Source organism: Tyto alba, unplaced genomic scaffold (assembly GCF_018691265.1).
Source record: "Tyto alba isolate M040663 unplaced genomic scaffold, T.alba_DEE_v4.0 Super-Scaffold_39, whole genome shotgun sequence".
NCBI lineage: Eukaryota > Metazoa > Chordata > Aves > Strigiformes > Tytonidae > Tyto > Tyto alba.
In genome coordinates, this window is record NW_024881314.1 from 13,809,826 (window position 1) to 13,837,152 (window position 27,327).

A 27,327-nucleotide genomic window follows, 5' to 3' on the forward strand; every position below is an offset into this window, starting at 1 on the left:
AGGATCAGGATAGGGGTAAGAGGAGCTCCTCACCTCTTATACAGCAAGGTATGGAGAACGGCTTCTGCCTTGGCAAGTTGTCTTTCAAGACAGGTAATGTCTAGGATGTCTTTCCAGACTGGTCAGTCTCCCTATTCTCACTTTTCCAAGCTTGATGCAGAGACAAGGCAATCCACAAGAACTCAGAGCCCCAGGATGGCTTTGGGATCTGATGGTGTGTACTCACTGCGAGGGGAGTATATGTGAGCTGCTATTTCCTGACCTAGGCAGGTGAAAGCCATGCAATGTAGAAGGTGGTCCTTTATTACCAGGTTTCTAGCAAGGAAAGACACGGGGAACAGAAAAACAAGTCATGTGTCATTCCCTCTGGAATCTGTTGCCTTCCCAGATGGTTCCCATTACCCTAGGAGGTGAAACAAAATACAAAATGTCAAACTGACAGTGAGGGTGATATACTGCAAGTGTGATCTTTGAACCAGTGTGCTGGAATCCAGGTCATCTTCTTTAATTAACATGTGCATAGGACCCAAGAAGGAAGCTGAAATATAAAGAATCATTTTGCAACTACTACTAGACACATAAACCTAGTAATAACTGTAAAAGTGAATATTACCATGGTCACAGACAGCCTTAATCAGAAATAAAAGGATGAGAGGTTTCTTACAGCTGTATGGATTTCAGCTGCTAAGATTTCAGTTCCTGCCCAGCTTGGAAGTCACTATGTCAACAGTCAGAGACAAGTCTATCAAAAATCTGAAGATCCAAATTAGAGTTAATTTCATGTGTCATATGAAGAAGAGTCAGGTCTGTTCTTTGTTAAACAATTCAATAATTCATTAGAAAAAGAGGTAAAATCTATCCTTTCTTTCTCTTCCTTTATCCTGTTTCACATGCTAGAGGATGAATAAGACCCTTCCACTTTCTTCAATGGTATTTCTACAAGTATTCAATATAATTTTTCAGATATTTCAGTTGTACATACAGTGTTGGAAGCATAAAAAAGTTCCTTAAAGCACTGAATTGAGAAGACTGGCCATCCTTTCTGACCCTTCCTACAGTAGTTTACCTCCCATACATCTGAGGGAGAGCATGAGCCTTCAGAATCTGGTACAGAATCACAGCACCTCATCTTAGTTCCATGGAAGAACTTCAAATAGCAGCTCATACCTAACACTTTGCAAAGAAAATTACAGTTCTGCAAGACCCCAAAGGTATTCCCAGACACCTCTTGAATCTCTAACTTTTATTATACAGAGCAGCTAGAGTCTTCTACATGTGTCTTTTCCCCCTACACCCTTCCCACAATATATGATGTAAGTTTTCTGCTGCGTGATACATATATGTAGCACCAGAGGATATGGCCATACCATATTCCCTAAAGTGGTTATATCCTTAAAATTCCCTATAAATTGCTAAAATGCTATGTGAGTGGCTTTTTTTTTTTTTTTTTTCTAATTACTTAATATATCTCTTCCCAGGCTTACCTAATGTTCACCTTCACTGAGAATCATCATGCTTAGTTTAAAAGCTATCTGCACAACTCAACTTATTTGTACATAGATAAACAATGTGCCTGTCTTAAGACACCATACATTGTCATTGATGTATCGGAACAAATCAAGCGCTCTTCCTCTACATAAATAGCAACCAAAATCTTTGTTCATTTTGCTTAAGCCAATGATCCTTTTTTGGTTTGTTTGTTCATTTGTCTTAGAAATTACAAGGCATTTTAAGAGCAAGAAAAAATTTCCTTCTTGATCTAGATTTGTATTCTTAAGATGAGGTTTAGGTTGCTTTTATTAATAGTTTCTGTTGAACAAGGCTTCTGGTTGAATAAATATACCTGGAATAACTAGGATTTACACTGGATTGTTATGGGAAAAAAAAAAAAAAGTCATGTCTACATCCACAGGTTAAATACATCAAGACCTGGAGCCTTCCCAGAGTTCTCCAAATTTCTGTGGAGTTTGTATTTATGATTACAAAGGCTGGAGGAGGTGTGTTTGTGATCGAAACTCCATTCCTGCATTTGGTAGCTGTAGCCACTGTCCAAGTTTTCTACAATAGCAACAAATTGGCTTGTTAAAACTGTCAATAAACCTAAAAGACAAAGGACACAAAATAACAGTAATCACTGCTAATCTAACCTTACCGAAACTTCTGCTAGACATGTCTGAGCCAACCACCACAGTCAGATATGAAGAACAACAAAACATACCTTTAAAATCCAATTTCAAATTGTAGCCAATTTGTAATACTTCAGAAGAAGGTAAAAGAAGTTATTAAATAATCAAGGTGGATAAAGTCTTCTCTGATCTTTTGAAAGCAGCCAGCAAAAAGCTAAGAAGTTGTGAATAGGTACAGTAACACAAGCACGATATTGTTGTCCAAACTTTTGGAATTAGACTATACTAGATTGGTCCTATTTTTTATTTCCAGAATTTTTCAGAATAGAATCTCCCAAAAGATCTTTGTAATAGTAATCCTTCTAACTACTGTTGAGTCCTGAGAAACACAAATCTTGTATGTCAAACAACAGTTCAGAGTCAGGAGAAAAGAAGTCAACAATTCCAAGCCCCAGTGTCCTGCTGTATTTGCTGGACAGTATTTCCTCCTTCCAGATTCCTAGTCAAAATATTTATAGGAGATTTATTCACATAGATAGTGAGACTTCAAATATTTCTAAATATATCCATGAGCATGAATGGGAATCATGCACTCAGTCAAGTTTGCCAAACAATGCTTTGCCAAAAATTTTTTGACCTAGGAAAGAGGAGGAGGCAAGTTGCATGTGCAGACCAGATCCTATAAAAGTGCTGGTAGGACAAATCTGTTCTGTCTTCACAGAAAGCTTCAAGGTAAGAGTATGGAGGGTTGGGTGCTGCCAGAATCCCACTGCATTCCTGATGCCTGTGGAACAGATTTTCTCAAAGTGCTGTCTATATCAATAGAGATTTTCTTTATGTTTTCAAGTCAACGACATACTTTTGCACTGTAACTTATCCTTGGGATTCCGTACAACAGTAAGAAGAAAGTTGTAATTTCTGTTTTCCAGTATTGACCAGCTTCCAGCCTGAGAGCCAGCTGGTATCACAAGAGGTAAGACTCAGATTTACCTACTCCATAATAATAAACTGTCCAATACGCTTTTTTTTTTTTTTTTTTTTTTTTAATGCAGCTGTATGGGGACTTCCCATATCCCTTTACTTCTGTGTATACTAATGCAGTGCAGTTGTACCTGAGCTGTGTTGCCTAAAACAGAAAATTTTCTTTTATAACTGCATTGTCCATATTTGTTTGGTACCTGCTGGAAAATAGTTGACCTCTTACCACACAGAACTGTTAATGGGAGATTGCCTGTAAACAGAAATCCAGGAAAAAGAAGGTGAATGAACAGCACATACATAGCTAAGATTTTATCCAATCCCTCTGAGTATTTTTATTGAGAAGTTTTCCGCATGATACAAGTTAATCTTAAAGGATCAGGTTGATCTGGAAAAAATAGAACAACTGAAGAAGCTAAAACTATGATTTCTGAGGAGACAGTTTTACACAGACAATTCACACATGTGCTTCTGCTTACTCTGCACCTTTCTTCTTATATTGCTCCATCTCTAGAGTTGACACAAATTACATACTCTAAAATGTGCAAGAGAGAAAGGATGTAAGTGGGCTTTCATAATTTTGATAAGTTGACTTCCTACAATATCACTGCTACCTCATACAGAAAATTTTTATGTTGTGCCAATCAATCCAATTTTTCTGTATAGCCTACTATATTTAAAGAACTGAACATGTAAACTGGAGTAAGGGAGAGAAAGTTAAAATCAGCTAAATCAAAGAAACTTATCCTCTTTAGGATCTAAATAAATTAAATGATATCTAGTGTGAAAAGGAGATAAGACAAAGACCATAAGAATAGACAGGGCAAAACACGAGAGAGTCAGGTGAGTGGTACAAAGGCATTTCTTCCTTCACTCAACACTGTAGTATGTCTCTCCACTTCAGCCCTGTGCCGTGCTGCACTCAATAAACTGCAGCCATGTCATCAGACTCTGAGATGGCCATCTTTGGGGCGGCAGCTCCTTACCTCCGAAAGTCAGAAAAGGAGAGAATCGAGGCCCAGAACAAGCCTTTTGATGCCAAGACATCTGTCTTTGTGGTGCATCCTAAGGAATCCTATGTGAAAAGCACGATCCAGAGCAAAGAAGCAGGGAAGGTCACTGTCAAGACTGAAGGTGGAGAGGTGGGTAAAATACAAGATCTATGAACAGAATTAAATTCCCAACCTGAGATCTTAGCTGACATGTATGTACCTTTGCTTCCTCTGGCAGACCCTGACAGTAAAAGATGATCAAATCTTCTCGATGAACCCTCCCAAGTATGATAAAATCGAGGACATGGCCATGATGACCCACCTCCACGAACCCGCTGTGCTGTACAACCTCAAAGAGCGTTATGCAGCCTGGATGATCTACGTAAGTACCAGCAGCACTTTTCCTCTGGGCAGCGAGGAGGAGCTGCTCTACCAGGGTAAGCGGAAGCCAACGTGCTCTCTCCCTTCCTCACAGACCTATTCGGGTCTCTTCTGCGTCACCGTCAACCCCTACAAGTGGCTGCCGGTGTACAACCCGGAGGTGGTGTTGGCCTACCGAGGCAAGAAGCGCCAGGAGGCCCCTCCACACATCTTCTCCATCTCTGACAATGCCTATCAGTTCATGCTGACTGGTGAGTGATTGACCTCCCTCACAGCAATCTAAACCAAAAAGCCTCACTGATCTCAGTGGAGCATGTGACAAGGCTCCTAAAATCACCACAGAGATGTTTGACTGAGAATTTGAACGAGTTATGCAGGAATTAATTTCAAATTAAACTCACCCAGAAGCACTGTGTATTATTTGCACTTCATCTTAGGAAATGCTACACTCTCCCACTACAGAAATAGAACTGGAATTTTTTTACTTTTTGACACTGATGGGTCAGAAAGAATAATTATTCCATATAATCCTCTATTATTTTAAATGCAGATAGGCAGTTTAATTAGATTTCTTGATAAGAACTGTGTGAAGGACAAGTAAGGACACAGCTTGTGTGAGGACCACGTGCCTCTGACAGCTCTATGCCCCCGTTTTGGTTTATACTTTATACTGTTGAGACCTGCCATGGATTCAGGTAGTCTTGGACTAGTTGGACTACTTGGACTACTACTCCTGGACTTGGAAGAAGCCCTAACTTCCATTTACAGCTTTACTTCTCATTCAGCTCAGCGTTACCAGGTCAGCTGTTAACACTATCTTTGATTCTGCCTCTTTCACAGATCGCGAGAACCAGTCGATCCTGATCACGTATGTACACCCCCTGCTCGGGTCCCTGCGGGGCTGCCCGGTGTCAGGGGACCTCCTGCCTGACCACACGCTCTCTGCTTCTCTCTCTGGTTTCACAGCGGAGAATCCGGTGCGGGGAAGACCGTGAACACAAAGCGTGTCATCCAGTACTTTGCAACAATTGCAGCGAGTGGGGATAAGAAGAAGGAGGAGCAGCAGGCAGGAAAAATGCAGGTGAGATCCTAGGGGGTAGGAACCTGCAGCCGTCAGGTTTATTTACGAGCTGTATCATGACAGTAAGATTTCTACTTTAGGGGACACTTGAGGATCAAATCATCAGTGCCAACCCACTGCTGGAGGCTTTTGGTAATGCCAAGACCGTGAGGAACGACAACTCCTCACGCTTTGTAAGTTGTTGCCTAGGACCAAATTACTTTTCTGTATCAGCACACTGACTCTGACATTCTTGCAGTCAGGATTGGTAAAATAGATCTCGACTGACTTTTCTGCTTCTTTCAGGGTAAATTCATCAGAATCCATTTTGGTGCCACGGGGAAATTGGCTTCTGCTGATATTGAAACTTGTAAGTGGCCCTCCTGTCCTCATCCCTGTCCTTCCAGCCTTCCTCAGTTCTTGTGCTAACTCTGTCCTACCATCCTTGCCAGATCTGCTGGAGAAGTCCAGAGTCACTTTCCAGCTCAAGGCAGAAAGAAGCTACCACATATTTTATCAGATCATGTCCAACAAGAAGCCGGAGCTAATTGGTAGGCAAGATCACTAACCTCTCCAAACAAAGGTCATGGAACAACATTTAATCCCTTGACATGACAATTACATTTGATCTGTATGTGTTTTGTCCTTCTTTTCAGAGATGTTACTGATCACCACCAACCCATATGACTATCAGTATGTGAGTCAAGGTGAGATCACGGTTCCCAGCATTAATGACCAGGAAGAGCTGATGGCCACGGACGTAAGTAATGCACGGAAGTTTTCTCAGGTGGACTCTGACCTTTAACAGGCACGGTACTTACTCTAATGATTCTGTTGTTAGAGTGCCATTGACATCCTGGGCTTCACTGCTGATGAGAAAACAGCCATTTACAAGCTGACGGGGGCTGTCATGCACTATGGCAACCTGAAGTTCAAGCAGAAGCAGCGTGAGGAGCAGGCAGAACCAGACGGCACAGAAGGTACCAGCACAATATATATCAGAGCACACTATATGCCAGAACACTCGCTAATACAGGCAGTAGTTCAGGGTCAGAACCATTGACTCAGCCTGTGCATTTCCCCAGACACTAGTACTGTAGCATATAAGTGTGTCCTAACAAGAGGACTTTGCTGGAAGACCACAGTTCAGTGGAAGAGGCAGATTATTTTGAACTATGCAAAGTATAAGGTCCAGCAAATCCTAAAACACGCTTCCATTGGCTGACACAGTGGGAGTCAGGACAAAGAAAAGCAAGCTTTGCTGCTATACTGAATGACACCTTCCCAGATCTGGCACAGAACCAGGAGCCACTCTGCTCACTGACTTAAGTTTATGTACCCCAGTAGCTACTATCACTTACCATCAGCTGTAGTCACCCCCTAACGGTATTGTTTCCAGGTGACAAGAAGCCAGAATCCTGAAGCTGCTCTGCTTCAAAGCCTGTATTCTGGAGGCAATTCACAGTGCCTGAACTGAGGACACTGTGCTACTTCATTTTATGTGGGGGGTTAAAAAGGAACATCAGTTAATACTGCGGCTGTGGCTCATATCTTCTACATTTTCTGTAGAGTCTCAGCTTGTCTCCAGGAATTCTGTTTGAAAAATAGGCAACTAAGATATGTCTAACGTTTGCTTTGCGTAGAATTTTTCAAGGGTTCACTCCTTTAAAAGTTCATGGAAGCATTTCCATGAAACCAGAGTTATTTGTGTATATCAAAAACATGTAATGTTACAGGCTATTTTTCTTGAGTTTTAGTGTGTGTGGGGTTAGCTGCAGGTTTGTTTTAGGAAAGTTAACACATAGGTGGAAATGACTGCAAGGAATACAATAGCATTGAATCTGATAATGATGAACAGTAACAGTATAAGAGGCTACAAATAATAGCTGTAACTTTATTTAAGTTGTGGTATTTTGCTAACCAATCTCGGAAAAGTTTGGAGTAGTGTACGTGCCACTGATTCCATTGAAATCAGTTCCGTTGCACAGACACTTTAATCCTCTTATGAGGGTTATTCTGAACCTGTGAACAAATTTCTCAGTGTGGCAAAGTCATCTTTTATTTTTCTAGTTTTATTAGCTTATAAAGCTTGGACGAATATGGGACTTCATCTTCTCCACCTCCTGTGAACTTCGTTTACTGCATAATTTTCTTTCTTTATTTACTTTTTGAAATGTTGAGGAAAACATGCAATTTATTCCAGTACTTCACTATCATTACTCATTTGAAATTTTTCCCCAATTTATAGCATAAATATGTCTTGACATAATTTTAGACTATTAGATCATGCCCAATATTCATGCAAGAATCTGCTGTACATTTTTATCACGATGTCATATGAATTATATAAGCATTCTTGAACAAATCATGTTCCATACTGTGCCTGCTTGTAGAGTTTGAATCCTGTATTAAAAACAATAACATAAGGTAAAACTTTTTGTTTGAGGATGCAATTCTAAACATAGGGCTTCATCTCATATGTTTAGCTGTAGATTTGTAAAGGCATAATTGACAATAATGCACTGTGCTCTCTTGATTATTATGTCTTTAAAGCTACCCTACCACAAGTCACTGAAACAAATTGCACTTGATTTGCTTCTGAGAGGGTCTGAGATTGCCTGCAACCTGATCATCATCCCTGTCTTATCTTTTCTTTTACTTTTCTGCATTTATTATTTAGAAGTCTGCTTACCCAGAAGTCTCTAAACTGATTTTTCATTCAAAATTTGAAATAAACTAAGAATAGGTGAAGAAAAAATAGCTGCCATAAATGCTCCCTAATTGCTGGCTAATGTTGTTTATGATGAACTACAATTACATTACTTTTCTATTTTAACAAATCTTTTTATCTTTATTATAATTGCCATTTAATACTTGTTTTAAAGTAACACTAATGTCTGCTGGTACCCTAACAACTGATATTTTTTATGTTTAGTTGCAGACAAGGCTGCCTACCTGATGGGTCTGAACTCAGCAGACCTGCTTAAGGCCCTCTGCTACCCCCGAGTCAAGGTTGGGAATGAATATGTCACCAAGGGTCAAACTGTGCAGCAGGTAACAAAAATCCCTGTTTTGTTGACAAATCCTTTGGACTTCCTCCTTTGTTCTGCATGATAACTATAAGACTTATGTTTTTTATTTTAGGTATACAATTCAGTAGGTGCATTGGCAAAGGCTGTCTTTGAGAAGATGTTCTTGTGGATGGTTATTCGCATCAACCAACAGCTGGATACCAAGCAACCAAGACAATACTTCATTGGTGTCCTGGACATTGCTGGTTTTGAGATCTTTGATGTAAGATCAGTCTTACTACCATGCTTTTAGAGGTAACTCTGTCGTGTGTCAAAGTACTTAAGAAGGAATTAATCTTTTTTTTTTTTTTTTTTAAGTGCTCTGATCCTTTCAGATTGCATCTAAAGCATCAAGATTCTGACAGGTTTTTTATTGCGAATAGATTTTGTGTTGCCAATGGAAATCTATAAATGCATAAATGCAGATTTTTGACTCATTTAAACCATACACTAACACAGCATTTGGTACCTAATGCAGAGACACCAGTTCCATAGACACAATTTGTGCTTAAAAAGCTTGGGACATGCTTTGAAATCAGCATTTGGAAATACTGGATAAACTGTTGAACTGTGGACTCTCTCATAACCGAAATAACTCAGTCTAGTAGATATCGAAACTGACTAGTCTGAAATATTAAACTTGCCTAAGATTCTAGGGTCATAAACATATGGATAAAGTTTGACTTGACAAAAGGCACACACTGTCAGAAGTTCCACACTCCTGGCTGAGCAAAGAAGGAACACTGCCAGATCCTCCTGTAATTTGGTACTGTTCTTTATCCCTAGATTTCTAAATTTATATTGAAAGTAATCTGAATTTGTAATTGTGCAGTTCAACAGCCTGGAGCAGCTGTGCATCAACTTCACCAATGAGAAACTGCAACAGTTCTTCAACCACCACATGTTCGTGCTGGAGCAGGAGGAGTACAAGAAGGAGGGAATTGAATGGGAGTTCATTGACTTTGGGATGGACCTGGCTGCTTGCATTGAGCTCATTGAGAAGGTATTTGTGTAATTCACAATGTCTAATATTTTCAAAAATGCATTCATTTTTTATACATTTATAAACATAGCTTGAAAGGGCAAATGTGCTATTGTAAAGTCATAGGTCTATCTTATTTTACAATTTGCTCTGCTGAGCAGAACAATCCCAGATAGCTTTAATGTTGTCCCACTCAGAAAGCTATTTCTGTATCTGTTAGTCTTACTGTCTTTTCACCTCTTCCTCCTTCCTTCTGCTTCTCCCAGCCCATGGGCATCTTCTCCATCCTGGAGGAGGAGTGCATGTTCCCCAAGGCAACTGACACCTCTTTCAAGAACAAGCTCTATGATCAGCATCTGGGCAAGTCTGGCAACTTCCAGAAGCCCAAGCCTGCCAAAGGCAAGGCTGAGGCCCACTTCTCATTGGTGCACTACGCTGGCACAGTGGACTACAACATCTCTGGCTGGCTTGACAAGAACAAGGACCCCCTGAACGAAACTGTTGTGGGGCTATATCAGAAATCATCAATGAAGACACTGGCCTTGCTCTTTGCCTCTGTCGGAGGAGAGGCAGGTAGGTTCTTTTAAATTCATATTTTCATTTTTGTTTAATGACCCTACCAGAGCCATGAATATCAGATAGAGTGTTCTAAAGAAGCTGTATGCCGTGCAGAGTCTCCCATGGCTTGAATTTATTAACAAAGGTAAAGATCAAATATTTTCCTAGCCTTCTACTCAGTCATGATAATCCCTTGGATTATCACATACCTTTGGTCCTGTGTTCCTTTAGATTGAGTGTTGACCCTGTTTCCCACTGCATCCTAGGTTTCTTTCTTAACATGAATGATGCATATGAACAAAATTCTTGCAGTCTCATAGAGAAAAACTTTTCAAATCAAAGTTATAAAACCATCTTTTTTTTGGTGTTCTTCAGAAAGTGGTGGTGGTGGCAAGAAGGGAGGCAAGAAGAAGGGTTCTTCTTTCCAAACTGTATCAGCTCTTTTCAGGGTAAGTACAGAAGTAATTCCCACTATTGTCTGTCTCTTTTTTGTTGTTGTTGTTGAAGACTGTTAAACCTCACATTAATTCCAAAAAGGCCATTTTACTTCACCCATTAATGTTGTTCTGCATCAAGAACATCTCTTCAATTATTCATAAATGAGTTGGCTGAAGTCAGCTGAGGCCAACTGAGGAAGATAGATTTTGATCTAAACTTTCTTCAAAAGTTCAGAAAAGTACTTAGGTCAGGCTAGAGTTTCATTTACTCATGAGTACACTGATTACTAAGACCAAGTTCTTCCCTCTTTCCCTCTGCCATTGGAAGACAATGGTGGATCTGGCTACCTGCCTCAGGGAATCTCAAGTTTGGATCAGCACACACAAATGTATGTGCATTTACACATGATAATACATAACACATAATATATAACACATAATTGTTTGCACATGATTATACATATGAAAACAAGGCAATAGGGAAATGTCAAGGACAGTTACCATTCCACCAGTGGACAGAGCTTAAGGGAGATGGAAATGCTCTTGTTTCAGCACCTGTGGCATCTAGTTACTATATGGCATCCTGAGCAGTTTGTCACATTGAGAAAGAGGTATTTGTCTGAGCAGCTTTGCCCCTGCTCCAAATCAGGGCTAAACTGAGAACTGTTAGGACATAGACAGTAAAAGTGCTTGATAAAATCAGAGGTAATTCATGGGTTTTCTTTTAAAAACACTTCTAGAAAGGGGTGCTGCAGGACCTGCTATTCATGCTTTTCTATATGATTTGTGACCCCCATTCTCACTGAACAGGGAGTCTTTCTTTTCTTCCTCTGCTCAACCTTTGTCAAATATATGTTCACAAGTAGCACATAATGCCATTAAGCTCCATTTCCCAGCCTTCTCTGCAAACTTGGTCTTTACCTCTCTTCCCTTTTGTCCTATTTTTGGTTTTGTTTCTGTTCCCATCAATAGTACGTGTCTTCTGTAGAGTGAAAATCTGGTAATTATAAAAAATCATCTTTCAATCTCAATTATGCTTTTTGCTACAAAAAATTCTCCATAAGTGTCCTGACTGAGTGGATGTATCCCTCAGTCTCATGAAAACACATTACACAGTTTTGTGACTTTCTCTCATGTTCAAGATTGAAAGGCAGATGAAAACTCAAATTATAATGTCTATAGGTGGGAAAAATAAATTCATTATTGCTTTCCAAAACTTTTCTCACATCTGACAGTATAATTACAGAGGTACCGTTTTTTAATGAAAAATCTTTGCTCATGAACCCACAGGAGAACCTAAACAAGCTTATGACCAATCTACGGAGCACTCACCCCCACTTTGTGCGCTGTATCATTCCAAATGAAACAAAAACACCTGGTAAGAACCTCAAGTAGAGAGAAATCATAGTGTGATGCAGACATTATTCTCTATGCTTTATCATGAAGTATCAATAATTGTCTTATTTGCTTAGGTGCCATGGAGCATGAACTGGTGTTACACCAGCTGCGCTGTAATGGTGTGCTGGAAGGGATCAGAATTTGCAGGAAGGGATTCCCCAGCAGAATCCTCTATGCAGACTTCAAACAGAGGTCAGTCTCCTTTCTGCTCTCTATTCTGTCTTTACTGAATAAGTTGTACATCTTAACTGTTTTAACATTTGTGGTTATTTTTTAATAATAGCTGATTATAATTGAAAGAAGGGAAAAATTCTGGAATGTAAAACTAATGCCAATATGTATGGCTAGTAAAATAAAAATTGTTGAGAAAATAAGACGTCAGGTATCCTCACTGATTGCTGTTCATCACACAACTGAACTTTGCTAGTGTCTCAGAATATGGAAGCACAATAGAGCTATGCAAGCCAGTGATTACAAGGTTAAAAAATGCAGATTGGGATGTGGCTGCAAAACGTTCTCAGACAAAAATTACAAACTCAGAGTACTTTGGCCATTGTGTCAGCTGCAATTTTCAGGGGAAAATGTTTTCTTCCTATACACATAGTGGCAATGTTCCTCTCTAGCAATTTTCAACAGCATAGAAAAGATGAAAAACATTGGACTGAAATGGCCGATCAGTGTCCTCTTTTCATCTATGACTGATCACATAAAGACAGTGAAAGGTTCCTTAATTTTGTTATCAGATTAGGAGTTCAATATAATTGTATCTCTACACAAGGGATGAAATTCCAACTTTCTCAGGCTGATTCTTCTGAAAAGATTGATGTTAAATTCAGTAAACAGTATAACCTTATGACTTGAAATTGCCTTCATTTGTATTTCCTCTCATTCCACAGATACAAGGTGCTTAATGCCAGTGCTATCCCAGAGGGACAGTTCATTGATAGCAAGAAGGCTTCTGAGAAGCTCCTCGGGTCCATCGATGTGGACCACACCCAGTACAAATTTGGCCACACCAAGGTACAAACCCTCCTTGAGTCACTCGCTGTGTGTCTGTGCTTTGCTCTACCTGGCAGTGATGTGCTGCAACATTCCCCTTCTCAAGGTGTTCTTCAAAGCTGGGCTGCTGGGACTCCTGGAGGAGATGAGGGATGAGAAGCTGGCACAGCTCATCACCCGCACGCAGGCCAGGTGCAGGGGCTTCCTGATGAGAGTGGAGTACCAGAGAATGGTGCAGAGGAGGTAGGCATTCCTCATCTTCAGTTAAAGGCACTGTACTTGGGGGGAAGTGTTTGCACATATCATACGGAAAAATTCAATGTACACTTTAATAATGCTTCAGGGAGTCCATCTTCTGCATCCAGTACAACATTCGTGCATTCATGAATGTGAAGCACTGGCCCTGGATGAAGCTGTTTTTCAAGATCAAGCCCTTGCTGAAGAGTGCAGAATCTGAGAAGGAGATGGCCAACATGAAGGAAGAGTTTGAGAAAACCAAGGAGGAGCTTGCAAAGTCAGAGGCAAAGAGAAAGGAGCTGGAGGAGAAAATGGTGAAACTGGTGCAGGAGAAAAACGATCTGCAGCTCCAAGTGCAGGCTGTGAGTAACACTTCTTCACTTCTTTTTTTCTTTTTTCTTTTTTCTTTTTTTTTTTTTTTTTTTTTTTAATAGGGGAAATGAGTAAATAAGATCTAGCTCTTCTTCCATGCTACAGAACTTAAATTGTCCGCTAAACCACCTTACAAAGTATGTTAAGATGAATACCGTGTAAGCAAAGGTAAATTCAGGCCACAGTCTTTCTCCCACTCAGTATCACTATTGCAAAGGGGAGTTTAAGCTGAAGATGACTTTTTAGTCTTAATGCCTACATGTACATGTCTCCGTTGGAGTTCATGACGTAAAGCCTCCTTGTAGTCACTGTAGTGTATTTAGTGGAGATGGAACAGTGATTCAATTGACCGGCTACTCTGCCTTAATTCAGTTGTTGAAATGAAGAGCCTAGTGCCTTTCCTTACGGCATGTCTCACCTGAGCTCCTGTAGCTACTGCTCCCAGAAGATCCAGATGCCCGTTATACAAGTGCCACCCTTGTATGTTTGTCTCCAATGCCATTTGGACTCTTGGAAACTGAGGCAACATTTAGACAACACTCTTGAGTTGCAGTGTCCAGATTAGTGAAAGATGAATCTTGTTCTAGTGTCCACTGTCTGTATTGGCTGGGTATAAATCTACTACTGTGAGTATCAAATATTTTCTCAATGATGGAATTACTTGCATTTCTCAATACCTCAACATAAATTTGAATGTGGTGCATTATAAAATACAATCAATTTCTAAAGGAAAAAAGGAAAACACTGATTAAATCCAGGTAACCCTCAGACATACCTGAAATAAACAAGATGAAACCTAATGGATCTAGACACAGTATCTGATGATGAAAAGGGTCAGAAAAAAATATAAAACTGGTTAAAAACTTCTGAATTTGTAATTTGTAAAGTAACAGCGCAGTAACCTTTTCCCAAAAAAGTAATCTCAAAGGTCTTACAGGTGTAGGCCAGGGTTATACAGGTGCACATCTGTTCCTTCAGCATTAGATAACCTTTCCTGTCTTTTCCCAACAGGAAGCCGATGCTTTAGCTGATGCTGAGGAAAGATGCGACCAGCTCATCAAAACCAAAATCCAGCTGGAGGCCAAAGTAAAGGAGGTGACTGAAAGGGCTGAGGATGAAGAAGAAATTAATGCTGAGCTGACAGCCAAGAAGAGGAAACTGGAGGATGAATGCTCAGAGCTGAAGAAAGATATTGATGACCTTGAATTAACACTGGCCAAGGTTGAGAAGGAAAAACATGCCACAGAAAACAAGGTACACACATGGGGAGTCACATAAAGGGCCAAGACATCACTGACTCTCAGAGGAAGAGCTTGCTACCATAAGACATGTTGGCGTTGGAAGATTTTGAGCATCCAAAGGATAAATGAAACTCCTGGCTAAACACTGTAGAGTGAAACAGTTCCTGCACTAGTGAACATATTTTCTACCAAATTTTGACACTTCCTCATGTTTGTAGGTGAAAAACCTGACAGAGGAGATGGCAGCCCTGGACGAGACCATTGCCAAGCTGACAAAAGAGAAGAAAGCCCTCCAAGAGGCCCATCAGCAGACACTGGATGACCTGCAGGCAGAAGAGGACAAAGTCAATACGCTGACCAAAGCTAAGACCAAGCTGGAGCAGCAAGTGGACGATGTAAGCACACAGGCATACAGCAAGACCAGAACAGGTATGGAGTTAAACCGGACTGGCAGAGCACTGGCGGTCCTATTTGTTTTAGCTGGAAGGGTCCCTGGAGCAAGAGAAGAAACTGCGCATGGACCTTGAGAGAGCTAAGAGGAAGCTCGAAGGAGACCTGAAGCTGGCCCATGACAGCATAATGGATTTGGAGAATGATAAGCAGCAGCTGGACGAGAAACTGAAGAAGTAAGTGTGTCTGTGGGCCACCCAAATGCTGGGCTGGTGTGCTTTTGTCTTTGAGCTCTGACACGGTTTGCTTTGCCCCAAGGAAAGACTTTGAAATCAGCCAGATCCAGAGCAAAATCGAGGATGAGCAAGCCCTGGGCATGCAATTACAGAAGAAGATCAAGGAGCTGCAGGCAAGTCTCTGTCCCTTCCCCTCTCTCCCCCAGTCTCAGGTGGGGTAGGAGGAGGCCATGGGTGTGAAGGGCCCCTAATGTCCCCCAGGCTCGTATTGAGGAACTGGAGGAGGAAATTGAGGCAGAGCGAACCTCTCGGGCAAAAGCAGAGAAGCATCGGGCTGACCTCTCGAGGGAGCTGGAGGAGATCAGTGAGCGCCTGGAAGAGGCAGGAGGGGCAACAGCAGCTCAGATCGAGATGAACAAGAAGCGTGAGGCAGAATTTCAGAAGATGCGCCGTGACCTTGAAGAGGCCACGCTGCAGCACGAAGCCACGGCTGCCACCCTACGGAAGAAGCATGCGGACAGCACAGCTGAGCTCGGGGAGCAGATCGACAACCTGCAACGAGTGAAGCAGAAGCTGGAGAAGGAGAAGAGTGAGCTGAAGATGGAGATTGATGACTTGGCCAGTAACATGGAGTCCGTCTCCAAAGCCAAGGTACACAAATTCCTTATAGGCACACAGATTCTGCCCTAATGGAATTCTATACAATGCAACTTCTTCCGCTTGCCATATTAAGTGAATGCTTAATCCCTCCTCTTCCATATGTTGACCCACAGGCAAATCTGGAGAAGATGTGTCGCGCACTGGAAGACCAGCTGAGTGAGATTAAGACAAAAGAAGAAGAGCATCAGCGCATGATCAATGACCTCAGTGCTCAAAGAGCTCGTTTGCAGACAGAATCAGGTATGCCATACACAACTGTGATATGCAAATGACTAATGTCAGAGAGTTAATGCAGAAGTGACCCTTCTGGGCACATGGTCTGTCCAACATTCATTGTCTCCCTTGTCATGTGAAATGCATGAAATGGGATCATAAGTTCTGCAAGGTCTGCTAGCTGTCTATCTTAACAGCCCTAAATGTCCACTATGTTGTCATCGATGGCAATAAAAGGATTGTGTGTCTACAAATTTTCCCAGGTGAATATTCACGCCAGGTGGAGGAGAAAGATGCTCTGATTTCTCAGCTGTCAAGAGGCAAGCAGGCATTCACCCAACAGATTGAGGAACTCAAGAGGCACCTAGAGGAAGAGATCAAGGTGAGAAGGCTTTATCATAAACATACGAAATCACAGAATCAACAAGATGAGAAGGGGAAAAATAACCACTTAGGTAACGCAGTGCACTTCTTCTCATATTAGCTTTGCTCCCCCTTCCCTGCAGTCTACCCATTAATTCTTTTGCAGATTCCCAAATCTTCCTTTCTCATTCAGTAGCTTGCCATCATTCTCAAAGCAGAATACTCCAGTGTCCATCAACATGGCAGATTTCCCCGGACATTTCCATTCATTGTCGCACTACTACATTTCCCCCAGGCCAAGAACGCCCTGGCCCACGCCTTGCAGTCTGCTCGCCACGACTGTGACCTGCTCCGCGAGCAATATGAGGAGGAGCAGGAGGCCAAGGGGGAGCTGCAGCGTGCCCTGTCCAAGGCCAACAGCGAAGTGGCCCAGTGGAGAACCAAATACGAGACAGACGCTATTCAGCGCACGGAGGAGCTGGAGGAGGCCAAGTATGTGGGGAAAGTGGGGAAGGCTGGCAGACACTAAGAATGGAAATTTGAGGAGACCACTGTGATATTGTCAGGAAGAGGTCAATGCTCTGCTTCAGAGCGGGCTGCCAGGACAAGAGAAAATATAACCGAGAGCGGGTATGCGTTGGGGAAAAGCAGAAACCGCAAGCTCCTCAGACACAGAGTAGCAGAGAGATGCTAGTGAGAATAGCAGAGAGTGAATTGCTGTAGCCCAAGATTCAGACACAGAAATACAGTGGCCGGCTGGAAGCTGTCTTACACTTCTCTGTACAAGGGGATCACACACTAGCAAGGGGCTAAGTGTGCTCTTGTGAAAAACATACTGGCTGCACACCACAGGCTCCCATTTGATTCCTCACCTGGACCTGTGCTTACCACCTCCCAGGAAGAAGCTGGCACAGCGCCTGCAGGATGCAGAGGAGCATGTTGAAGCTGTGAACGCCAAATGTGCTTCCCTGGAAAAGACAAAGCAGAGGCTGCAGAATGAAGTGGAGGACCTGATGATTGACGTGGAGCGATCAAATGCTGCGTGCGCAGCTCTGGACAAGAAGCAGAAGAACTTTGACAAGGTCTTTTGGGCACCAGCCCTGGGGCTCCTGGGCAGGGCTTCCCCTCCTGATTGCCACCTCCATACTCACGCCCCGTTTCTCTTCAGATCCTGGCAGAGTGGAAGCAGAAGTACGAGGAAACGCAGACTGAGCTGGAAGCCTCCCAGAAGGAGTCTCGCTCTCTCAGCACGGAGCTGTTTAAGATGAAGAATGCCTATGAGGAGTCCTTGGACCACCTGGAAACGCTGAAGCGTGAGAACAAGAACTTGCAGCGTAAGTCCCTGGCCCTCTGCTCCTGGCAGGGCTTTCTCACAAGCTTGTTTACTGAGCATCCCACATGGGTCTGTACCTGCAGGTTGGCAAATTTGTCTGTCACCTTGGTGTGTGTCAGGGCCCTTCCCATTCGGCTCCGTGCCTGACCATGACATTGGACTTTGTTCCCACAGAGGAGATTTCTGACCTCACGGAGCAGATTGCAGAGGGAGGAAAGATGATTCATGAGCTAGAGAAAGTCAAGAAGCAGATTGAGCAGGAGAAATCTGAACTCCAGGCCTCCCTGGAGGAAGCTGAGGTACAGCCTTCTGTTCTTAATCATTTATTTACAACACGGTTTAGTAACCTCAGATACCATTTATGGAACTATATGCATTGAGAATTAACTCCAGGCACAGGAAGCAAAGGATTTTGGACACCAATAAAGTCTTTGGATACAGTGCAAACCTTTTCTTTCTGCCCCTGCTGTCTCAGACCTCATGGTATATGTTATTCTTCAGAAGAATAGATCTTGTAAAGTTACTGACATTGTTATTTACATAATTAACTGATTTTCATAATTTTTTTCAGGCTTCCCTTGAACATGAAGAGGGGAAGATCCTGCGCCTCCAGCTTGAGCTCAACCAGGTGAAGTCGGAGATCGACAGGAAGATCGCAGAGAAAGATGAGGAGATTGACCAGCTGAAGAGAAACCACCTCCGAGTCGTGGAGTCCATGCAGAGCACCCTGGACGCTGAGATCAGGAGCAGGAATGAAGCCCTGCGGCTGAAGAAGAAGATGGAGGGAGACCTGAATGAAATGGAGATCCAGCTGAGCCACGCCAACCGCGTGGCTGCAGAGGCACAAAAGAACCTGAGAAACACACAGGCTGTGCTCAAGGTATGTTCAAGAGAAGTTGCCCACAGAGAAATATTTTAGCTGGTATTTTCAGTGCCAAACAGCTCTGAATCTGCTTATAATTTCTTTCAATGGCTCTACAGGATACCCAGATACACTTGGACGATGCTCTCAGGACACAGGAGGACCTGAAGGAGCAGGTGGCCATGGTGGAGCGCAGAGCAAACCTGCTGCAGGCTGAAATTGAGGAGCTGCGGGCAGCCCTGGAGCAGACGGAGCGGTCCAGGAAGGTGGCTGAACAGGAACTGATGGATGCAAGTGAGAGAGTTCAGCTCCTCCATACCCAGGTGAGGTCACTTGGTGAGAAATGGCACTCTTGGTAAGCAGAATGCTTGTATGTAATTCCAGTCACCACTGAAGGCTCAGCTTTGAAGGCGAGAGTTATCTTTTCTGAGGTAATCATTATACTAAAACACATCTTTTCTGAAAAAGTCTGAACACTGGCTGTGTTCCCACGTTACATTCAATGAAACCCATGCTTCTACCTTCTTTGCATCCTAACATGATCTCCAGAGTAAAGACACTTAGTCACCAGATTTTTCAGTCATACATGTGTCACATCCCACTCAGAAGAGGGAAACAAGTGATTTAGATTTGTAAATCCCCAACGGACTGGACAATGGCGAGACAAGTCTCAAAGTATAGACATTTATTAATTTCCCACAGTATACTAGTTGGATACACAATAAATAGCTAGGTATATAACAAATTATGGCAACTGTTATAGTATGCCTTGTGTTACCTAATGATAATAAGGAAAAAGGAAAAAGGAAAAGAGAAGAGATAGAGAGCAGAGGGGTAGAAATTGAAGTCACCGGTCTGGGTTCCTGCATTGGCCCCACCCGAGTTCGTCAGGGATGCATCTGTCTTCTTCACTTCCTCAGTTCCTACCATTTGCTTGCTTTTTTTAATTTCTCACCCTCCCCTCAATTTATACATACTTTCCTTGGGTCCCTCACCTAGGTCAACCTACCTTTCCACATATCACGTGTATGGGGAAGAGTAAGGAGCTTCATGAGATGTTGTAACTATCATGATCATGTTAATCTTCATTAGTATTTGCAGGGGTGTCAACTTTAATACGCATTTTGTGGATAATGAAGCAAAGGTTATTCACCAGACAGATGGCCCTGAAAGTTTACAAGATGCACCACAGCAGAACTGTCCTGTCTCCACAGGGCTCCCTCCCACAGCCACACTGCGTTATCCAGGCAGAGTTATCAGCTCCAGACTCCACATTATTCACCCTGTGACTAGAGATTCGTTTCTTGAGCGTGTTTGAGATTTTCCTCAGCTTAGAGAGCCTCTGGTCTCCCCCATCCCTTATCTTTGCAAGTCTTGTTTCTCATCCTTGTTTTTCTCAGGTTGTTTTTCTCAGTCCTGTTTTTGGGGAGCTACAAGTCATCTCTCACAACATGCCAAATGGTCTCCCATCTGAGCAGTCAGGGACTGAAGCTCTGAAACTATAGCAACGTTAATTCCTTGCTCAGTTGAGATGTAGCACTAGGGAACTCTCATATTCCTCCAACATGAGAATTCTGAAAAGATTCTGGAAGGAATCCATCCTATCTAAATTGCAAATTTTTCTCTTTTCAGTTGATGAGAGTGGATAATTAGGATTCGCTAATTATGTTGAAGGAAAGGTATTACATTGACTTCCCTCACTCTATTTTTATTACTTTCTTGTGCCAGCCTTGGTGGATGAGATGTGGCACAGATTATATTTCTAAGTACTCTTTTTCAAATTAATAAAAGTAATTGTTGGGGGGAAAAAAAAAAAAAAAAAAAAAAAAAGCATTGTTCCCTAGTGATAAGAAATTTTACATTAATATCTGTGGTATCAATTTTTCGTGTAATTATTCCTGAAATTATTCAAAATCCTGTAATATACTTGATTTGAATTAATGAGCTAACAAAAACAAAACTATGTTGTTGATCAACAGAACACCAGCTTGATCAATACCAAGAAGAAGCTGGAAACAGACATTGCCCAAATTCAGGGTGAAATGGAGGATACGGTTCAGGAAGCCCGCAATGCTGAAGAGAAGGCCAAGAAGGCCATCACAGATGTGAGTTGGGGGCTCCTTTTGGTGCTGATGGTGGACCTGTTCTCCCCCAGACTGCCTCCAGTCCCAAAATGGCCTTGACCTTTTTCTCTCCTCAGGCAGCCATGATGGCAGAAGAGCTGAAGAAGGAGCAGGACACCAGCGCCCATCTGGAGAGGATGAAGAAGAACCTGGACCAGACGGTGAAGGACCTGCAGCACCGTCTGGATGAGGCCGAGCAGTTGGCTCTGAAGGGAGGCAAGAAACAAATCCAGAAGCTGGAGGCCAGAGTGAGTAGGGCTGGTATTCGTGCATGAGTGAACATGTCACGTAAGTAAGCAGCAGGGAAGCTCCAAAGACGGGCTTCTCATTGCAGGTGCGGGAGCTGGAAGGGGAGGTCGATGCCGAGCAGAAGCGCAGCGCTGAAGCCGTGAAGGGAATGCGCAAGTACGAGAGGAGGGTGAAGGAGCTGACCTACCAGGTGAGGCAGGAGGCCTCCTTGGGCTGGCAGAGTTTTCTCCCAGCAAGTCAAGCTTTTCACACAACATCCCCAAGGGGAATTGTTAACTGCACATGATGCAGAACCGATCATTTCTTCTCTTTCCTGCTTACCAACCACTCTAGTCTGAGGAAGACCGGAAGAATATTCTCCGGCTCCAGGACCTGGTGGACAAGCTGCAAATGAAGGTGAAATCCTACAAGAGACAAGCTGAGGAGGCTGTAAGTACCAATCTGACCAAGCACACTTCCATCTCGTGGAGGTAGAATTTTGTGTTGGTGTTTTCTTCTGCCCAACTTTTTGAAACCTTGACCATTTTGATGCATTTGCTGCTGAAAGACAATCGGGAATGTAAGAGTAAGAATTTCTGGTTTGGGGAGGAACTATACTTCCCCAGCTCTATTTATTTTGCTCTAATCCTCACTTCCCACCACTATTTCTTCCTTCCTACCCTACTCTGGCTGTCAGAGGCAGCTAATAGTCTGTCCATTCAGAACTCTGCCATGAACTCTGTTTAGACCATGCTGTGTATAATTTGGCCATGACCTTTATAACACACTGATTTTCTTTTCCCTTCTGGAACACTTTACGCACTGAGCAGCTTCTTACCCTGGTTTTGAACCTGACCTGTTTTCTCAGCTGTGGAATTTAAATTTTTGTTTGCCCAGTTTTCAGATATTAAATGTACACACAACGCCTATTGTTTTCACAACTCCCTCTCCCTGCACAGGAGGAGCTGTCCAATGTCAACCTCTCCAAATTCCGCAAGATCCAGCACGAGCTGGAGGAAGCCGAGGAGCGGGCTGACATTGCAGAGTCGCAGGTCAACAAGCTCCGAGTGAAAAGCCGGGAGTTTCATAAGAAGATAGAAGAGGAGGAGTGAGAATCCAAAGACTAAAAAGAGACCTGAGGCATGCATAAAATGTAAACCTTTGTGTTTCTTTCTTCTGTAATTATAATTTATGTCTAGGTAATAAATACAATAGAGATCTTTGGATATGAACAATGATTAGCATGTTTTATTTATTTATTCTAGTATTCATTACTTTTGGAGTACATGTACACAGTTCATGTTTACATTCAAAAGTATATTAAACAGCAATAAATTTTTACATTTGCATTTTTTAAAAAAGCATGAGGAATAATAACAATTACATGGATTCACTATTCATCTTGCAATGAGAAGTATGCATTTCTTTGATAAACTAAGACTAGATTCTTTCAAGTTATTTTGGTGAATCCTTCAGGGAAAGAAAGAAAAAAAAGAAAAGTAACTAAATGAAAAGAAAAAGAAATTCCTGCAGCATTTTTTAAAATGCATATTATTTTTATTAATTAAAAAATTTGGTTAGGCCTAAGGGTGTGAGAAACTCAAATTTCTACTTTAATTTAAGAGATTGAAGTTCACTCCAAGCACTGACAAGCAGTCAAACCAACATGGTGAGATAGTGGCACGAAGAAATATCTTCACTCTCTTTCTCTGAAGCTATTTTGTTTCATACATAGCACAAAATTATAGCCACTTCACAGATGGGGTGAGTGATAAGAATCTACAGTTAAAAGACTATGGAAGAAAGAATAGCTGAGGCTGCATACTCCTGATCATAGGTAAAACCAAGTATTTTATGGCCAACTGAATGATAATTGACCATATGTTAAGACAGATAAAGGTGATGGAGTGTTTTCTATTTTTCTTTATAGATACAATATATAAAGAAGTAATGTCATAAATAAAAAGAATAAGTGAAAATCACTGTCAAGCATGATAACAGTTTCTACTATTAGTATAGTATCAGAAAAGTCTGCTACATTTACCAGGGATTGGTTTTGAATATGGATGGGTATTTCTATATCATAAAAAAAGATAAATAATTCTGGGAATTGTGTCCTCATGTTGAGTTCCCTCATACAGACTGAAGATCAAACACGTTTGTGGGGTTTTGTATTTCCCTAGCAAGCTGTTTGTGAAACCTGAGGTCACAATCTACCATTGATTTTGCTAAGTAGCAGTATTAGAAGCAAATATTTAAATGCAAGATAATCATCTCATAAGTGATAATGGATTGATTCAGTTTAAAAGAAAGGTTATACAGAGTCTATGCAAAACACCTTTTTAGACAGTAAAGACATTTTTTTAACGTAAAAATTGATGGACATAGAAGTTTAGAATGTAAGAGGTGCAATAACTATCAACATTGGAGATCTTTTACTTCTGTTGATGTACTTATATTTAATAACTGCCTTCTAGAGAAATCAAACATTGTTTCATAATGAAATGCATGTTCTGATTAAGATTCACCTATCATATTCTGATGCAGACTAGACACCTATTGAAGAGTTTATCTCATCTCCCTGTTTCGTTTCACTATTCAATGCATACATGCCTGCTTCTCCAGGGTTTTCTATATTCTCAGCATTCTGATGTGCACAGACAATTTGTCTGTGCTTGCCCATCAAAAGAGATGAAAGAGTATCTGCCTTTCCTAAAGGAGCAAGGCAAAGAAAAGGAAGTCTTGCATTAGAAGGAGTTCCTGAAGAAAGATGACCTGTAGAAATGAGAAGATAAAACAGGTCTTCCCTGACAGGTCAAGCCCAGGCAGCCAGTGCTGCATGCAGCCGCCCTGGGAGAAAGATTGTCTGGTAGGTACGGAATACTGCTTTCCTCATCTGGTAGTAAAGGAGAGAGATTGGTCAAACACTCACACTAATATTTACAGTTCTAAATCTTGGGAAGGTCCCTATGGTCAAGAACACTACAAGAAATACCCCTCAAGAAGATCCCCAAACACACTGTCAATCCCGAATACAATTACATGAGACAATGGAATGAAGCTGCATCAGGGAAAGTTCAGATTGGACATAGGTAAAGGTTCTTCACTTGTGAGGGTGGTCAGTCACTGAAAAAGGCTCCCCAAGGAAGAGGTCACAACACCAAGCCTGTCAGAGTTCAAGAAGTATCTGGATGACACTCTTAGTCATATGGTTTAGTGTTAAGTAGTCCTGAAAGCAGCAGGGACTGGGACTCAATGATCTTAATGGGTCCCTTCCAACATGCAATATTCTATGATTCCCTGATTGACAATGTTGTGCACCTCATGGTTGAGAAATTGCACTGACCATCTTCAGTAACCTCACTGACCCAAAACCTAATGATACAGACAAGGCAGACAGTCCAGTTGGGGTACTGAAGAATATGATAAGGGAGAAGTAAACTGGAAGATGACCGGAGCCAACAATGGCAGATTTCTGCATTGCAATGGAAAATTTCTAAGGTGGCAAAAAATCTCTTCCTAGCTAAGAGCACATCCTTACCCCTCTCTCCCTATGTACATGCCCTCCTGCTCCATGACCAGTTCTCAACACGGGCCAAGTTCTGGATAACTTCACCTGTACTTCTAAGCAATTCCAGTCAACATTCAAGGAATATCATGCAAAGACCTAAGAAAAACAATACTTTCTTCAAGCTATTATATCACAGTAGTGTCCCATAATGTTGGACAGAAGCACAGCTGGATGGTCAGCTTACTGGGACAAATGAGTGAGGACTGTAGAATAAACACAGTACATATCTCACATGCAGTAATGTACCTGTACCACCAAAACAGAGAAGAGGTGCTCAGTGGAGAACTTTGTGCTGTTCAATTGTGAGAGGCAATCACCATGGACTGTCATCCTAAAAAATCATAAAGTAAATCAGAAAATCATGGTGATATGTTTTGGCAGCAAGCAGTGCTGTCTTCGGAGAATCTGTCACAGGAGGAAAGTGCTATGGGGGATTCCTTGGACCACATCTGTTCTCTGAATTGCCTCTACAAGCAGAATAGTCACTTTAAGAAGATCTCTGCTCAGGCCACTCTCTTAAAGGTCTCCTGCTTGCATAAATCAGTGTCTTTGCTCTGAAGAATCCTGTGTCATCCAAAATGCAGGGGACCAGCAAGGACTCGATTCTATTAAGAATACAAGGGACAATGCAACCATGGCTAGAGGCTCTTTCTACTATGCATTGTGTGGGAACACAACAGAGCCAGGCTGTATAAAGGAGTGAGATTTGCCACAGCTTCTGAGTTCAGAGCTGTTTAACCACAGGGAAGACTCACTGAGTAAATAAGGGGCAGAAACCACAGGGTGATTTTCCTCAGGCCCATCATTTGTTTTTCACATTGCATTGCCATTTATTTCACAAGCTCCTTAGAGGACTGAAGGGTGTCGTAGAATTGGTGGGCATTTGGTTTTGCCATCACAGTATATTTAATCTATTTATAATTCAAGTCAAGCCCTCCCCTACCTTTCTAGGAGTCTTTACTGTCTCTTTCTGTCCAGGGAAAGTCTATTGCAGAGCCATCCAATAAAGGGCCCGGGAAAAAGTGGTTTTACCAGTGTCCAGATCTATAGCAAAAGTATAGCTGCTTCCTCATAGAAGCAGAGTGACTGTTGCTGTTGATCATTCACTTCTAGATGAATATGTTAGCCAAGCAAGCTGGTGATCTCCGTCAGGTTCAGTGCCTTTGTCTTATCACACAGGTCCACTACTGTCTTCCTACCTACACAACAAGCTCCATGACAGGGAAGTCTCCAGTCCGGGCAGTTGCTTAAAGAATTTAGTTCTTTTCCTTGAATGATTAAGGCAAAGCCTTAACACCAGATTGAAGGAGTCTATGCTTGTTACCACAACTTGACGGCTAAGGCTAGCACTGTGTCCAGACATGTCATGCTGTAAGAAATTGTAGGCTTCCAGCCATCCACAAGAAATCAGGTGGTGAGTATGGGGTGATGCATTTGTTAACTTCATAACAGATAAAGGAAGATGCTGCACTATGCCAAGATCCTATATGAGCAAAATGAGATGACCTCTTACTCAGCCCATGGGCCCAGTTCAAGCCTTGGGACTAGTGGCTCTGCCTGTCCTACTTAGGTCCAACAAATCTCCTGTCTTCTGCCTTCCTCCTCTCCTCACCCCTTTTGCTTGCCTTCCTCTATCCACAGGTTAACTCTCTTGCTTGTTTATTGTCATTCTCAATATACTGGGCCTGTTCACATTCATAGGAACATATTATTAGCCCACAAAATAATATTTTGGATTAAACTGAACAAGACATTCAACATTTACATGTTGATTGTAAATGTAAGACAAGATAAAGTACAGCATTGATTCTGTAAGGTATCTAATTACTGATCACACTTTACAAATGGGTAAGTAAATTAGGTGATTTGGGAATATATTCAGTACGTCTAAGGGCTCTGGTAAATTAGAAGTAAAGTTGTATGGGGACTCCTGTTACTGCCAAATAAATTTGGTTTTGCCAAGCCACAGAGAAAGGGTGTGAGATTGACTTGGTATTTTTGGCATATGTGACAAGCTTTATCAGCTACCTCAAACTTGCTGTTTATTTAAAGCAAGTGCTAAACATCTTTGGCCATCCCACCACTATTGTCAATCCCTAGCTGACCTTCATGTGTCCTTTTTGAATAGCTTTTCTAATCCTCCAGCCAGACTCCAAGTGCTGTAAAAAAACACTGCCTTCAAATGCTAAGGGTTCTTAATAAAACACGTAAATAACATGTAGACAGAAGACGACAGCTGGAATTAGGAAGGGACACTACACCATCCTTTTTAGAAATGGTAGTTCAGGAGCCACCATAGCTGAGCATCTTTGATGTTTTAGTGACCCCCTGGACCCCTCAGGTTATTGTGGCACCCTTTGTATGAGCAGCACCTGTTTTCCCTGTGACACTGGTAATGCTGAACACAACCCAACTGCAGTGAGAGGAAGCATCACCTGTGGCAGGATTTGTAAGTGTACTAACATATGCCCTGCTCTTCTAAGTGCTCATCAGAGACCTCCATTAACACATTACAG

General features: G+C 42.0%; 1 protein-coding gene across 3 annotated transcripts; it reads left to right on the top strand.

The window, feature by feature from the left end:
* The first annotated feature begins 4,042 nt into the window (after window positions 1–4,042).
* LOC104367770 (myosin-1B-like) lies at window positions 4,043–22,472 on the top strand. Of its 3 annotated transcripts, none has more exons than XM_042802510.1 (38): window positions 4,043–4,246; window positions 4,335–4,478; window positions 4,572–4,728; window positions 5,318–5,345; window positions 5,444–5,558; window positions 5,639–5,731; window positions 5,844–5,907; window positions 5,990–6,088; window positions 6,194–6,297; window positions 6,379–6,517; window positions 8,473–8,591; window positions 8,682–8,831; window positions 9,441–9,611; window positions 9,857–10,167; window positions 10,528–10,597; window positions 11,876–11,963; window positions 12,058–12,175; window positions 12,880–13,003; window positions 13,089–13,225; window positions 13,326–13,581; window positions 14,603–14,845; window positions 15,051–15,227; window positions 15,313–15,458; window positions 15,541–15,631; window positions 15,720–16,109; window positions 16,232–16,358; window positions 16,595–16,713; window positions 16,990–17,186; window positions 17,593–17,776; window positions 17,863–18,028; window positions 18,202–18,326; window positions 18,599–18,907; window positions 19,009–19,212; window positions 20,869–20,994; window positions 21,090–21,260; window positions 21,347–21,451; window positions 21,595–21,690; window positions 22,200–22,472. In XM_042802510.1, exons 1-38 carry the CDS (start codon window positions 4,043–4,045, stop codon window positions 22,350–22,352), a joined length of 5,820 nt encoding a protein of 1,939 aa, XP_042658444.1. In that variant the 3' UTR covers window positions 22,353–22,472. The 3 variants fall into 3 exon arrangements, with proteins under 3 accessions (XP_042658444.1, XP_042658443.1, XP_042658445.1); XM_042802509.1 differs by having other exon boundaries at window positions 9,857–10,163; window positions 10,524–10,597; XM_042802511.1 differs by having other exon boundaries at window positions 9,857–10,163; window positions 10,551–10,597; window positions 22,200–22,352.
* Window positions 22,473–27,327: the final 4,855 nt, after the last annotated feature.